Below are 14,252 nucleotides of genomic sequence, written 5' to 3'. Positions count from 1 at the left end.
ACCTCATTACCTATGCATGCTGTTTTCTGAATCACGGTTCAAAAAAAATAATGTTACCATTAGTCAATACTAAAAGACGTGGTATAAATACTTCCCAGTTTTAGGGGTGTTTTCACTTTCTCTGTGACATTGCTTTCTCACATTACTGTCATGTTTCACCAGTTCAGATATTTTCAAAAATGTAGTCCCTCCAGATATTTACGCATGTGGTTTGAAAGTCTGCAGTAAGCGGATCTTCCTGTCTACTACTTGCTTCCCTGCAGTTTGAAGGAATGACAGGACCCCGAGCGCAAGAAAGCTTCTGCTGCGTCTGCGCATACTCAGTTCATTAAAGGAGGGCAGAGACGGGAGAGGGGCGAAGTTTTACCAGACTTCAGTTATTTAAAGTAGAACGAAGTTTTGTTCCACACAAAATAAAACGAAAAAACAAAACAAACCCATTGACATACCGGTAAGGCTACTCAGCACAAATCTTTGCGGATAATCTGGAAACCACGCCTACACCCTGTCTGAACAAGTTAATCAAGTTGTTTAGCGGATGTTGACGTAGCTTCGTGACTTGGAGTAGGTAAGCAAAGTTTTGTTTACCTTATTAGCACTAGCTAACTCTTTCGTTCTTTAACTATTTTAACCATTGCTTCATTTCGGTGTAACCATTGCTTCGGTTAACCAGTTTACACTACGCGTTTGTTTAATTTTGAGCTTGGGCATTTTACTTTAACAACAGCCTCTTTGTGTGCGTTCAGTCAAACTGTCAACAGCTGTTTCAGAGACACTTGTTTCACCTTGAGTTACTTGTAGAAATGTCTCAGTCAGATTAAGACTAAACAACGTTGTCCCGCTTTTGTACTGTGAATGTTGTTACTCGTAAAAAAAAATTTGTGCTAGCGTTGAGTAAAGTTCTTATCTCGTGGCCTATATTGCAGTTTTGATCCGCGTGACTCAGCGTGGCGCATCTGTTTCAGTGAAGGTGGATCACTAGAGATGAATGTTAGTTAACATAGAGCTAAGTGGCTAAATGACACATCACCAGTATTACTTCACACGACAAAAAAAAAGCCACAGACCTTATCAGGTTTCTGCATGCATTTCAGAAAGCAGACTGCAGTACACTACAGGAAGCTGTCAAGTGTTAATCAAGCAGAGGGGAACGCACATGTACTTAGTTTCTCAGTCTAAAAAGTCACATAGTACAAACAAGTAATTGTATAAAATACCACCAACCTAACAACAGTTGATAGATTCAACTGTATCTAATATGAACAAGCTACAAAGACGACCGTGCTGGATATACAAACCTAATTAAAAGTTATGCATTTACTACACTACACTCTTACTACTTTTACTTCTGTTATAAGATCTCTGTAGTGCTTTTCTCGGAGTTAGCAGCTGCCACTGCATGCACAGACAGCAAAAACTGATTATCGCAACACGGTTCAAGTGTCTTAATCTGGGATATCCTCTGATTTAATCTAGAGCCGCAAGACTTGAAACTTGCTTTTGAAATGCTGAAAGTTGCAGAGTTGTGAAACGCTACGGCCTATTTGTTTGCTATTGCTCACTTAAAACTCTGATAATCAATTAACTAATTAGGTCATTAAGTCAAATAGCAACTAATGTAGTGCTTCATAGCAAGGTTCTTACTGGGTACTACAGCTTTCTCCCACAGTCCAAACACATGCCTCTTAGGTTGGTGCTTCTGAGCTGGCTCTTGGCATGAATGTGATCATAAATCGCTGTCTGTCTCACCCATGTGACAGACCCGACCCATACCAATATCTGTGACAGCTGGCATAGGCTTAAATACTACTGAAACCTTGAATTGGATGAGCAGAAGAAAATTGCTAGATTATTAGCAAACATTTGCTGGTTTCAGCTTTTCCAGCATATATCCTCCTTTTACTCGGGCTGGACAATTCTAAGACTTTTACATCAAACACCATTTATGCAGTTTGAGTCCTGCTGCACTGTCAAGAGGACATCTTGTAAATTGTTTTTAATTGTGCTGCCACTTTTGTGGGGGTTGGGCTGAGAGAGAACATTAACTTTCATTTCAAAATGACGGAGAATTTGCAGCTTCCACATTTTATGGCCCCAAAGGAGGCTAAGTGATCCTTTCTTGCTAATATTATGACTCTTTTGCTTAAAAATTATTAAATAGTTTCCTCAATTTTAGAGTCTTATCTTTGACTTAGTAGGATTTCTGAAATGTACAGTAATTTTACCACTTCCAAAACAAAAGTGGACGGCAGGACTTAAACCTGTGGCCATACTTCAGGAAGCAGAAGGCAGGGTACAGATTTTCTTCTTTTACCCTGTTGATTTTTATAATAATTATATATATATGTGTGTGTTAAAAGTGCATGAAACTGTACATCTCCTGTGTTTATCAATTCATTTTAAATGGTACTGAAATTGATTTGAAATTGTTTTTTAGCATGAAACATGAAAACAGGACAACTCTGCCCACAACCAACAAGACAGGTAGTCCTCTGATCTAAATCAAACAGAAACTAGGCAAACCAGAGAGGGGAAGGGTCATCTCTGAAGGTAGAATTAAAATTGAAAAAATTCTTCAGCATATCTGTGTTCACAGCTTGACTTAGACAACCTAGTATCTGAATTTAATGGGTCCTAGTTATAGCCAGTTCAATAAGTCGAGACAGATTCAAAATTAGGAAGTCCGTCAGGATAAACCATGATCTTGATGTCCCTCTTAAGAGGATACTTCCTTAAACAGAATGCCACAAGCCTTCCTCAATCAGCTGAAACCATACGTGTCCTGTAGGGCTGGGTGATATGGCCTGAAATCCATGGTATAATTTGAAGCATGTGCAGTAACAATATATGTTGCGATATATTCTTTTCTTCTGTATACCGTATTTCCCGCACTATAAGGCGCACGTAAAATCCTTTAATTTTCTCAAAAATCGAGTGTCAAAAATCTGTCAAAAAATGTTTTAGAATGACTTTGTTAGGCTAACAAGCTGCACCGCTTGATGGATTGTCGGAGCATTACAGTTACCATACTCAGGAGCTCGCGAAGTATTCTGGGTTTAAAACTCTGTTGGCTTCAGGTTCCAAAGTCAAACGAACACTGCGGCATCACTGAGAGTTAAAAACTGTCTAAATTATTTCATCTATAATAAAATGTTCAATGTAACAATTAAGTTTAACATCCAGGCATCCATGAAAACAGAATTTATTAAATTTAACGGAGTTAGAAGTTAGCAGGAAGTTAGCTCACTAGTTTCCACCTAAACATGATATTGCATGTTCTGACTGAGATATTTCTGAAAGAATTCAAACGTACAGCTCTGCTATCACTTCCAAAGTAAATGAAGACAGAAAACTAAACAGCAGTGTCTTTTTTAGGGTTACTAAGTTGGGCTAGCTGGTATATAATGATGTGTTACGTTATCACTAGCGACACATTTATGTTAGCATAACATAAACACAGTGAAGCTGGATGATGAACGCTAACCTTTTTCCATTTGATAAAAGTTAACCAGAGTGTTCCTGATGTTTAGGGACAAATGCAATCACATAGCAGGATGCTGTAAATGGACCAAACTTCAGTCAGGAGAACAACTGAGATAATCCATCCACAATACTGAGGTTAGTCATTAATATACTGCATCATCATTAAATATTAATGAATAAATGGTAGGGAAATGGAAGAAGCACAGTTTTAGGCTTTCCTAATATTCCAAAACGTGCTTCATCTTCTCCCTACTACTGTCGCTCAGCATAATTTGCAGATGATATTGCTTGCAGCCGCTGCAATGCTTTTGACCATACCATAATCCTTTTGACCGGCTTGATGGTGGGTGGCTGTTGCTCAGGTGGTAGAGCAGATCAGCTACTGATCGGAAGGTTGGTGGTTCAATCCCTGGCTCCTCCAGTCTGCATGCCAAGTATCCTTGGGCAAGATACTAACTGATGCATTCTTTGGAGTGTGAATGTAGTTTAGTTTGCACTTGTGTTTAGAAGTGCTTGTGTGGGTGGCTAATGGGTGAATGAGGCATGTTGTCGCTTTGAGCACTCCGGGAGAGTAGAAAAACGCTATATAAGAATCTGTCCACTTACCATTTACCATGATGACACCATTAACATGCGCTATCGCGGTACCGTTCATATGGTTTCTACTATATACCGCCCACCCCTAGTGTCCTGTTTGGCAGTTCATAAACCAAATCCTACAGCCTCAGAGCCATTGCTTACACATTACTCAATAATAGACTTCAGGTGTTGTCAGTTTGCCAATGCTCCTCAAAAGCTGGTATGTACAGCAGTACTGTCTGGCCCTCCTCCAGCTCCTCTCCTGACAGCACTAAGTATGACTCCACTTTGACAGTTCTGAGTAAAATCCTGTCTGCCTCACTCAGCCCTCTGTCCTTTCATCCACGATCATTGTTTGTGCCATGAGTGACAAGACTTAACAACCCAGCTTTGTGTGACTATTAGGTGTGTAGAATGGATTTTAATTGGGTTTTTTTTAAAGTTAGACTCTGAGAAGTTATTGGTGTTTCAGTGTTCAGATATGTTCCCTTCATTTAACCATTCAAGTTTGGCCAGAAATCCACACAAACGGTAACGGTAGAATTACATTAATTACATTTTTTTTTTTTTGTGATCTAAAAAGACCTGATGTCCACTACTAAAAAGTAAATACAGTCATTAAAAATAATGAAATAATTAATTTAATTAATTATTAAGTTAAAATAAAATTTAATTAAATAATTAATTAAATAATTAATTACATTATGACTATTTATTTATTTTATTGTAACATGTTTCTCAATAATAGCAGTAATTGGTGGTTGATTGTTGCAATTTCAAAGAAAATGTTGCATCCCTTATTCAAAGGTTTGCTAATCGGGGAAATCATTGTTCAAAAGTCGGCACTCAGGGACCATTGGTTTGAGATTTGTTTGTGATCACATAGTTTAAAGCCTTAATGGTGGTACTCCCACAAGTCATCAGTAGTTGAGTTAATACGTCTTCCACTTCTGTGACTATGAGAGATCTCATTTTAATCGTGCAGTGCTTTTATTCTCTACAGAGAGACAGCTGGTCCACTCCAGTAATGAAATCACTGTGGTGGGAGCAAGAGTCCCACCTGCCTGCAAACCGTAGCGATGGCACTGTCTGCTTCAACTCCACACAGAGCACCGTCCTAAAAGGACTCGAATTTGGAGGAGTGCCAGCTGTCCTGCTAATCAACTTCGTTGTCTTTGTGGTTTGTTTCTGCCCCTTTCTGATCTGCTTCTGATAAAGGGAGACATAATTACAAATACTTTAAAACTCAGTTCTTTGTCTTGTAAATACATTCTTTCCTTTTAATGTTTTAAAAGCAAAAGTAAATTCTTCCAATAGAGCAATTTAAGACATAATAGTGATAAATGGTCAGTTGTATTGCTATCCACAGATTCTGCTGATCATCTTCACGATTATCAGGAAACAGTTCTGGGACTACGGACGTTTAGCTTTGGTCGCAGACGATGACGGGTCAGTTAAGTTTGAGCATAATCTAAGCAGAAGGACATGTGGTGCACATACTACCCAGAATCTAGATTTTGAAATTGTAAACTGAATCTGCATTAGTCTTTGACACAGCCACTTTGTATATCAGGTTCACTGGCTCATCACACCGTCGCTATGGACGTAAGTCATCCACTGGGTCCAACATGGAGGAACCAGATTATGACACGGTATGTAAAAGAATGCCACTAAAAATGAGAATTAATAAAGCATAAAACGGTGGTTGTACCGATAAAGATAAATGGTATCGTTAAGTTAAACTGACTTCAGTTAATACTCGATGTAGTAATAATCAAAAAACAGATTTTTTTGTTTGGTTTTTTTAAACACTACCTTCTTTTGAAAATGCATGAAAACCACTAAAACATAAACAAGCCATCAAATTAGGATGTGTGTTTGGGATATGAAGTGAGCTCAAGTTCCTCACCTAAACTGGTTCACAGGCTTCACTTAATACATTTGACCGCATATACCTAATAGCATTGCAGGCAGACAGTTTTAATCCACTGGAATGTTGGTTGCTCAAAGATATCAATATAATGTGCTTTGCTAACACTTATGCCCTTTTTGATTCCGTGACCATGACTTGCAATTGTAGGAAGTTGGTTTTAGTCTCAGCGTGTTTTTGAAAGGTGACAAAGGGCTTTACGCAGGTCTTCTTTGGGTATTTTAGAGCAATAACAGATCTCTCTTTTTGTTCAGGGATTCTGCTCTTGGCTGTGGTATTTATTCACAATAGAGTGAGTGTTTTTATTTTTTTATTTTTTTTCCCTGTTTTAATCATTGTTTCACTCCAAAAACCTACTTTGTCATCCTTTCAACAATGAGGCAGAATATGTGAGGTGTGATTCTGTATTTGTATGCTTATGTCGCAGTGATGAAAAGATAAAAGCCAAGTGTGGCATGGATGCTGTTCACTACCTGTCATTCGAGCGACATTTGATTTACCTGCTGGTGATTCTCACCGTCTTGTCCATCGGTGTCATACTACCTGTCAACATGACTGGAGGCCTTCTGAGTAAGTTTCAAAGTATACCCTTCACTCTTGTGTTTCAAGAAAAAAAATCAGCTTAATGGCTGAAGTTAAAAAATTTACTGATTAAAGGTCAGGCGTGAGTCAAGCAACAAGAACTCAGGAGCTGAGCTGTCCACTTCATAATCAGTGATTTGTACCCACAGACCATTAAGCATGTTTTTAAGCCATTTTTTTAAAGGTTAAATTCATTGTTCTGTGATATGTGTCTATTCATATTTTTGCTAATTTAAAAAAAAAGGTTTTATTTCTTTCAGATATTGACAAACAGAAGTTTGGAGAGACAACTATTGGAAATTTGAAAAAGGGGTAACTGCTTTATAAATTATGACGTTTGAACAAACCCTGATACCGTAGGATGGTATTTTCTTGTCTTTATTGTCTACTTTGAATAACTGTCCTTCTGGTATTTTCTTGTAGAAACAACCTGTTATGGCTACACACAGTATTTGCAGTTATCTACCTGATCCTGACGGCTCTGCTGCTGCAGCGTCACGTGTCACAAATGAAGGGCACGCGCAGAGAGATAGTGAGTGTCAGAGCACCGGAGTAGACTAGAGTACTCAGACTAGACTGGATGCTATTTGATGTAAATTTATGATAATACATGGCTGGGATGTTAGTTTCCCACTATCCTTTTACATTGATTGCATTTTTCTGTGAGAAGTGTTAAGTTCCCCTTCTGATTTTCTTTTCCTAGGCCAGAAACACCTTGTTTGTGTGTTCCCTCCCCAAAGAAGTAACAGCAGAAGATGTAAAGACCCATTTCGTGTGAGTAAACAGAATTGTATAATAAAGATTATAATGAAATTCTGGTTTTGTTCACATTTTGTCTTGAGCATGGAGACAAGTAATTGTAACCAACTGTGTTTGTTTAAAGAGAGGCATACCCTTCGTGTCAAGTGTGTGCTGTCACCTTGGCGTATAATGTGACCAAGCTCATGTACCTTGATAAGGAAAGGTAAGAAAATCATGTGTGTATTTTATACTTTATCAGTAAGTTCAAATGTGTGACAGTTTCACATTTGTTTTTCTAACCTCAATGTTTTCAAACACTATCTTGTAGAGCATATTCAACTTTTTACAACTTACACATTACAGCTACAAGAGCTGCTCAGCCATAGCAACCCAGGTCATGAAGCTCATGGTGCACAGATTTTGTGCTGATGTTAATTTCACAGAAAGTAGGCAGAGCAGCAGTCAGTCAGCAGAGCATTGGCGACTTTTATGCAAATTCAAGCATTAGGAAGTGTGACCGGGTTTTTTTTTATGTACACATAGTTGTCAAGTAGTGTCAATCTGTGTCAATCACTTCTGTGTTGTTGTTTTTTTTGTTTTGTTTTTTTTTATTGGTTTTTGAGTTTGTCTTTTTGTTGTTCTTATTGTTGTGGGGGTTTTTTCATCTCAGGATACGTGCTGGGAAAAACCTGTGCTACTATGAGCATGTCCTACGGAAAAAAGGACAACGTGTGTTCATCAACCCCCGTATGTGTGGCTACTTATGTTGCTGCGTCAGCTGTGTGAAGGTGAGCCAGGCCAGATGATCAGAGTTCTGCACCATTTTAAGTTCAGTATTATGTATATAGCGCCAGCTCACAATTACAGTTGTGTACGAAAGTAGGAAATTAGAGGACATTTGGGTCTTTATATCTTTAAGACATAGTAGTTTAACTAGTTAATTTATATCATGAAGAAATAAAGCTGGGTATCATCTGCATTGCAATGAAAATGTATGCAGTATTTTTTAAATAATATTTTAATCATTTACCCAAGGGAAACATATAATGTAAACAGCTGCACAACTTGGATTAACTAGCTATCACATAGATATGATTCAAATCACTGCAGCATAGTATCTTAAATACCTCCGGCAGGTTCCAATCTCTATAGTAAAATATTATAGTTAACGGTGTTTAACTCTTCACTGAAGTCTCGCTGGAACTGTACAGAAATTAATACACAGTCAGTGGATGCAAGAAGACCATGTGAGACCTTCACTAAGACTTTCTGTACTGTTATGAGTTCTCAGTCCTGACTGAAACTGTTCAAATAAACATTTGTTTGTAAGTGATCGGTTATCTGTTTTACAGCTGCTCTTTTAAGAATTCCTGAGATAAAAGGAAGATTAGAAATCTATAATCAGCTAGGACAGTTGGATCAAGTGACTACTTTTTAAGTAAAGATTTAATTACTGCCACCCTAAAAGCCTGTGGTATGTAATCTCTTAATAAAGATAGATGAATCATATTTAAAAATGAATCATTAATTAATGGTGAAACTACTTTGAGCAGTCTTGTAAGAATGTGGGCTAAAAGGGACCTTAATGGTTTAGAGGAAGCATTTATTCAAGTTAACTCAGATCAGTGAGAGAGAAAGTCACAGTAAATATCAGCAGTTATTCGAGTTGCTATCCTTAATGATTAATTTTTTTTAAAGTTCTAATGGTTAAAGGCATGTTTGGCTCAACAGAGCTCTAACCACTCATTGGCCATCTGTCTGGTTGCAACAGAGCACTTGATGACCCACTGTCATCAAGTGCTTGTTCATAGAATGTTGTTGGGGTTTTGTGTGTGTGTTTGTTTGTTTGTTTTGTTGTGTTTTAAGTGTGTACAACTCAATATTCTCTCTAATTTTTGAGTTATTTGCTTCATGGTGCTTGTTTGTGAGTTATACCAGGGAGTTAAATATCCTTGATTTGTTGCCTTCCTTTTTAAGCCACAGTTTCCAGGGTCGTTTGCAGTGAGGCTTTAACACTATTAACAAGACAATCAACCTTTGTAGGAGTAGAGTTTAGATGGTTTGCATTGTGTTTGCACATAATATTGAAGAAATAATGGAGGAAACACTTGCTTAAATCTAGTTACAGCACTTTCAGAAATGTATTATCTGCTGCTTTGTATTCCAGTATCGTAAAATTAAATGTTATTAGAAAATGATAAGACAAAAGAGGATTTTTTTTTTTAAGGGAATATGTTTAACTGCTCAGTTTCAATGCTATGCAGAACAAGATCCATAAAGCATTTAAAGTAGTTGGTGAGCTTTTAGCTTAATCTTTGAAATATAATTAAAGATCTACACTACAGAGTGCTAAATCTGTAAATGAAACTGATTCAGAAAACGTGTACCGTCTATTAAAAACAATATTTTCTGTGTTTGTGTCTTCTCAGGTTGACGCCATAGAGCATTACCATGCTAAAGAAAGGTTACTGCTGGAAGAGGTGAGACAAGAGGCAGAAATAACACCACACTACCCCCTAGGGATTGCTTTTGTCACCTTACAGACTGAGGCCATGGCCAAATTGTGAGTATTAGTGTAACCTTTTGAGGTCCAAATAGTCATAAGTGGTAACCCTAACCTTAACTCTGCCCTGTGTCAGATTATTTCCAAATTAACAAATTTGCAAAAAATGCATAATTACATACATATTTTAATAGCCTAGGGTTAGTGTTACAGTTGGGGTTGTCACTGACGGTGACTTAAGTGTTCTTACTATCTGTACTATCATTACTTGCTGTACAGTATGTACTACTTTTGTATGTAATGGGTCCAACTGCATTGTAACTCATTTGGTGACTGACTGCTGTTTCCATTATTTTTATTTTTGTAAGAGCAACATGCTTTGACAGTGTAACCAACATTGGCATGCCAAGTGTGTCAGTGTTTTTCTGTAAGCAGCAATATTCTGTGTGGTTTATCCTCTTCCCTGATGATGACCATGATCTCTTAATTGCGTTGTCATCAGATTTCTTATTCTGTTGACGTTTAATGGGAAAATGCCTCGTGGCAATATTTCTGAAAGCTAATGCAAACGTTAATCGCTAAAAGTTATCATTTACCTGCTGCAGAATTCTGAAAGACTTCAATGCAGTCAAGTGTGGTACCATGAGCAGCTGTTGTGGAGCGCAGCGCCAGCCGTCATCCAAAAGCCAAAGTCTGAAAGTGAACAAGTGGCGCGTCGGGTTTGCACCATATACAAGGAATGTTTACTGGTAAGATCTGAAACACTAACCTTTCACACTGTATGCTCCCCATGCACTCCATAGAATTTTACTCATAAACTAATCTATCTATGTAGATGGACTAAGTGGCAATAATAATACAAAAAAATACATTGACTCTGGCAAAATTGTTAGTAAGCATTAGTATTTGTGGAATGTAGCAAAGTTATCTGGTTTATTATCTTTCACTCCAAACTGTGGCAACATTTAGAAAAAAGGGAGCAGTCAAAAGTACCTTTATTTGTGTCAGCCCAGAATTTTACAATTTGAGCATCTAAGTTCTGCCTGTACTAACATCAAAACCTATACTCTGCACATAGGCTACGTTCACACTGCAGGCGAAAGCGCATCAAATCTGACTTTTTTGACCCTTTGCGACCCATATCCAATCATGGTATGACCGTGTGAACAGCACAAATGCGATATTTTCAAATCTGATCTGGGTCACTTTCGTATGTGGTACTGAATCCGATACAGATCTGATGTTTTAGAAAGCGACTGCTGTTTGAATGGTCTTCTTTTGCGGATGTGGGCCACTTTGAGGGTTCACACTAGAGCGCGTTTGCTGTCACATTTTATCGGCGTAGTAATTTAACCTTTTTTGAGAAAGCAAGCACACAACATTTGTATTCTTAATGTATACTGTTCACATCAGAAACAGGAGACATTTATGAGGAAGTATTCAGGGTGCACACCAGCCTTTTCTTTGCAGTGTCTCTTTGTATGTAACTCTCCTGTTATTTCTGTTTTTCACGTTTTTCCTAACCCATAGGGAAAATCTCTCAGTGCAGGGTTTTCATTGGTACGCACGCTATGTAGCGCTAAATTTATTCCTTTTCATCCTGCTGACCTTATTCACGACCCCCACTATCATTATCAACACCATGGATAAGTTCAACGTGACCAAGCCCATCAACGCTCTTAATGTGAGACTTGCACATGCAAACACAGTTAACCATCACAGGTTTGCAGCAAGTCTAAAGGTTGTTTTGTTTGTTTTTTGCCCTAGAGCCCCATCATCAGTCAGTTCTTCCCCACGTTCCTGCTGTGGGCCTTCTCTGCCCTGCTTCCTACAATAGTGTACTATTCTACACTAGGAGAGGCACACTGGAGCAGGTAGAAAGGACACACACACACACACACACACACACACACACACACACACACACACACACACACACACACACACACACACACACACACAGAGAGAGCAGTAGTGTACTGATTGGTTTCAGAGGTAATTTGTTTTATTCCGCTGCCATCTGTGTCTCAGGTCCAGCGAGCAGCTGAGCATGATGCGCAAGCTGTACTTTTTTCTGCTCTTCATGGTACTCCTCCTCCCCTCGCTAGGACTCACCAGGTAATTTTTATTACTGCCAGTTTGAATAAGCACCAGTTTACAAAAAAACTAGGTTTATTGTCTATTCACTGAAACTACTTCTCAGTATGTCGCATACAGCAAGAAATGGAGGAACTCAAACACTTCCATGTATCAGAAGCCATAACTCACTGTTGGCCTACATTTCATAAGACTCGCTGACAAAAACTATCCAAGCTCAGTCGCCACAGCCAAGTGTAAATGCTTTGCATGAAATAAATCCTTTTTATGTTCATATGTAGTTTGCTCAGTAAAATAAAAATCCCCCCAAGTGAAGAGATGTTTAATGGTGTCGGTACATGTAGCCAAGAAAGCTTGGCTAACTTTCTGTGTTTTTGTTTAGTCTTGCTGTGTTCTTCCAATGGCTATTTGAGAAAGAATTTCTCTCCAATGGGACAGTGAGATTTGAGTAAGTGAGCTATCTTGAAAGTTAATAGAGTTGAGATTAAGTCATCATTTCTTTGATATTATACAATACAAGCTTTACTAACATATTAATAACCTGCCTGTTTTTAAGATTATTTTGTACTGTGTTCTTTACATTGATTTAGAATATAAATTTTACATTTAAAGTATGATTGTTGGTTGTTTTATTTACAGCTAGATGCTTTTCTGAGATTATAATGGTTTGGTTGAAGCTGACATGCTTAGACAGTGTAATAGTGTAATATCATACAAAATGGGTAAATGTTTTTAAATATAGCTTCTTATGATCCTGGACAAACTATTTATTTACCGAAATTAACGTTTTGCCCTGTTCTTCTCTTTTGGTGGTCTCTGGTTTGATTACACCAGGTGTGTGTTTTTACCTGACCAAGGGGCATTTTTTGTCAACTACGTAATTGCAGCAGCCCTCGTGGGCTCTGCGATGGAGTTGTTGCGGTTGCCAGGGTTACTGCTTTACGTCATTCGTTTGATGATTGCTCGCTCTGCTGCTGAAAGGAAATATGTCAAAGAGGTTTGTAGTGGCTTTAACTGCTATACTTTGCTCTAATTTCATTCTGTCATAAATCTACAACTGTTAGAGAATATATTGTTTGTGAATATCTTTCTGATTCTCCCCTTCGTATTTAGAAGGTGAATAACTTGTCAACATCGTGTTACAGAATCAGGCATATGAGTTTGAATACGGAGCCATGTACGGCTGGATTCTTTGTTTATTTACGGTTATCCTGGCTTACAGCATCATTTGTCCTGTAATAGTGCCTTTTGGTGAGTAACTACACAAGTGTTGCTCCGCTAGATGTTTGTTGTTGTTGTTTTTTTCTTTATTATCTAATAGTCTGTTGACTTTTCAGTTTTTAATCGCCTCCTTTCTGACTGTATCAGGTCTCATCTACATGGTCCTGAAGTACCTGGTGGACAGATACAACCTGTGCTTTGTTTACCTGTCTGCTCGCCTAGACCGCCAAGTTCACCTGGAGGCTGTGAATCAAGCTCTGGGCGCACCCATCATCTGCCTAATATGGCTTTACTTCTTTTCTGCCCTCAGAATGGGTGAGAAATAATCTATCCTTTTTCATCCTTTTTCATAAGGGTTTCTCAAATTATCAAAGAGTCACGAGAGGCAGACTCTGTCCCAGCAGACACTAGATGATAGAATACAGAGAAGTAGAATACCATACCATTTTAATTCATATCCATACAAACTGCCAATTTTTAATCCTCATAAACATGCTATCTGATGTGCATGTCTTTGGACTCTGGCGTGCTAGCTAGCCAGGCATAGATGACTCAAAACCTCCTTGCTATGAGGCGGCACTGACTGCCACTTTTAAAATTCTGCAACGCAAATTATCCATTGTGTTTAACCCTAAACATGGCCAATAATGCTTGAGGGACATTTTATCTCAGAGTCAAATGTACACGCTTTTCCTCTGACCTTTGATGTCCTGTCTACATTGTTTTGCTGTGAGAGTCACAGTTTTATCACTACGGTGCTAGTTCGCTTCTTTAAGTTGTTGTGAGTAGTTTGAGCTCACAAAAAGGTTTATGGATATTTTATTGAGTAACTGAGTCATGATTTCTGCAGAGAGACATTGCTACTGAGTTTTTAAAATGTTATTTTTGGGGAAAAAACTGCTACTTCAAGCATCAGAAGACTAGCTCTGCGTAGTTGTAGTTCAAGATAAGCCAAATGCAGCCAAAAATACAGGACAAGCTTATTTTGAAGATAAAATGAAAATTACACAAATTGATTTGCCTCATCTGTTTTTAATGATAAATTATACATTCACACTTAATGCTTACTTGAGTCCACGTCTTCAGTATTGAACGGTTATGTCAACCCAAAGGCAC

The 14,252-nt window shown here is 38.2% G+C and overlaps 1 protein-coding gene across 4 annotated transcripts in view; it reads left to right on the top strand.

Annotated features, from left to right (window-relative positions):
- The first annotated feature begins 265 nt into the window (after nt 1-265).
- The window catches only part of tmem63a (transmembrane protein 63A), a 17,788-nt gene continuing 3,801 nt past the window's right edge, over nt 266-14,252 (top strand). The window contains exons 1-20 of one of the 4 annotated variants that reach the window (XM_005914280.3): nt 266-568; nt 5,066-5,242; nt 5,432-5,511; nt 5,636-5,714; nt 6,247-6,284; nt 6,420-6,562; nt 6,835-6,886; nt 6,998-7,106; nt 7,278-7,348; nt 7,458-7,538; nt 7,986-8,103; nt 9,745-9,878; nt 10,424-10,567; nt 11,349-11,502; nt 11,586-11,692; nt 11,850-11,936; nt 12,298-12,363; nt 12,750-12,912; nt 13,061-13,166; nt 13,284-13,451. In XM_005914280.3, the coding sequence (XP_005914342.1) occupies nt 5,090-5,242; nt 5,432-5,511; nt 5,636-5,714; nt 6,247-6,284; nt 6,420-6,562; nt 6,835-6,886; nt 6,998-7,106; nt 7,278-7,348; nt 7,458-7,538; nt 7,986-8,103; nt 9,745-9,878; nt 10,424-10,567; nt 11,349-11,502; nt 11,586-11,692; nt 11,850-11,936; nt 12,298-12,363; nt 12,750-12,912; nt 13,061-13,166; nt 13,284-13,451 (2,053 nt within the window). In that variant the 5' untranslated portion in view covers nt 266-568; nt 5,066-5,089. Of the gene's footprint in view, nt 569-3,359; nt 3,619-4,751; nt 5,243-5,431; nt 5,512-5,635; nt 5,715-6,246; nt 6,285-6,419; nt 6,563-6,834; nt 6,887-6,997; nt 7,107-7,277; nt 7,349-7,457; nt 7,539-7,985; nt 8,104-9,744; nt 9,879-10,423; nt 10,568-11,348; nt 11,503-11,585; nt 11,693-11,849; nt 11,937-12,297; nt 12,364-12,749; nt 12,913-13,028; nt 13,167-13,283; nt 13,452-14,252 lie in introns of those variants that run through there. The other 3 variants (XM_005914281.3, XR_006055166.1, XM_042227006.1) reach the window with 3 other exon arrangements.

Source organism: Haplochromis burtoni, unplaced genomic scaffold, assembly GCF_018398535.1.
Source record: "Haplochromis burtoni strain Fernald_Lab_line unplaced genomic scaffold, NCSU_Asbu1 Contig_8, whole genome shotgun sequence".
Lineage (NCBI taxonomy): Eukaryota > Metazoa > Chordata > Actinopteri > Cichliformes > Cichlidae > Haplochromis > Haplochromis burtoni.
The sequence above is the reverse complement of the archived record's forward strand: the minus strand, read 5'-3'. Positions and strand labels throughout refer to the sequence as shown.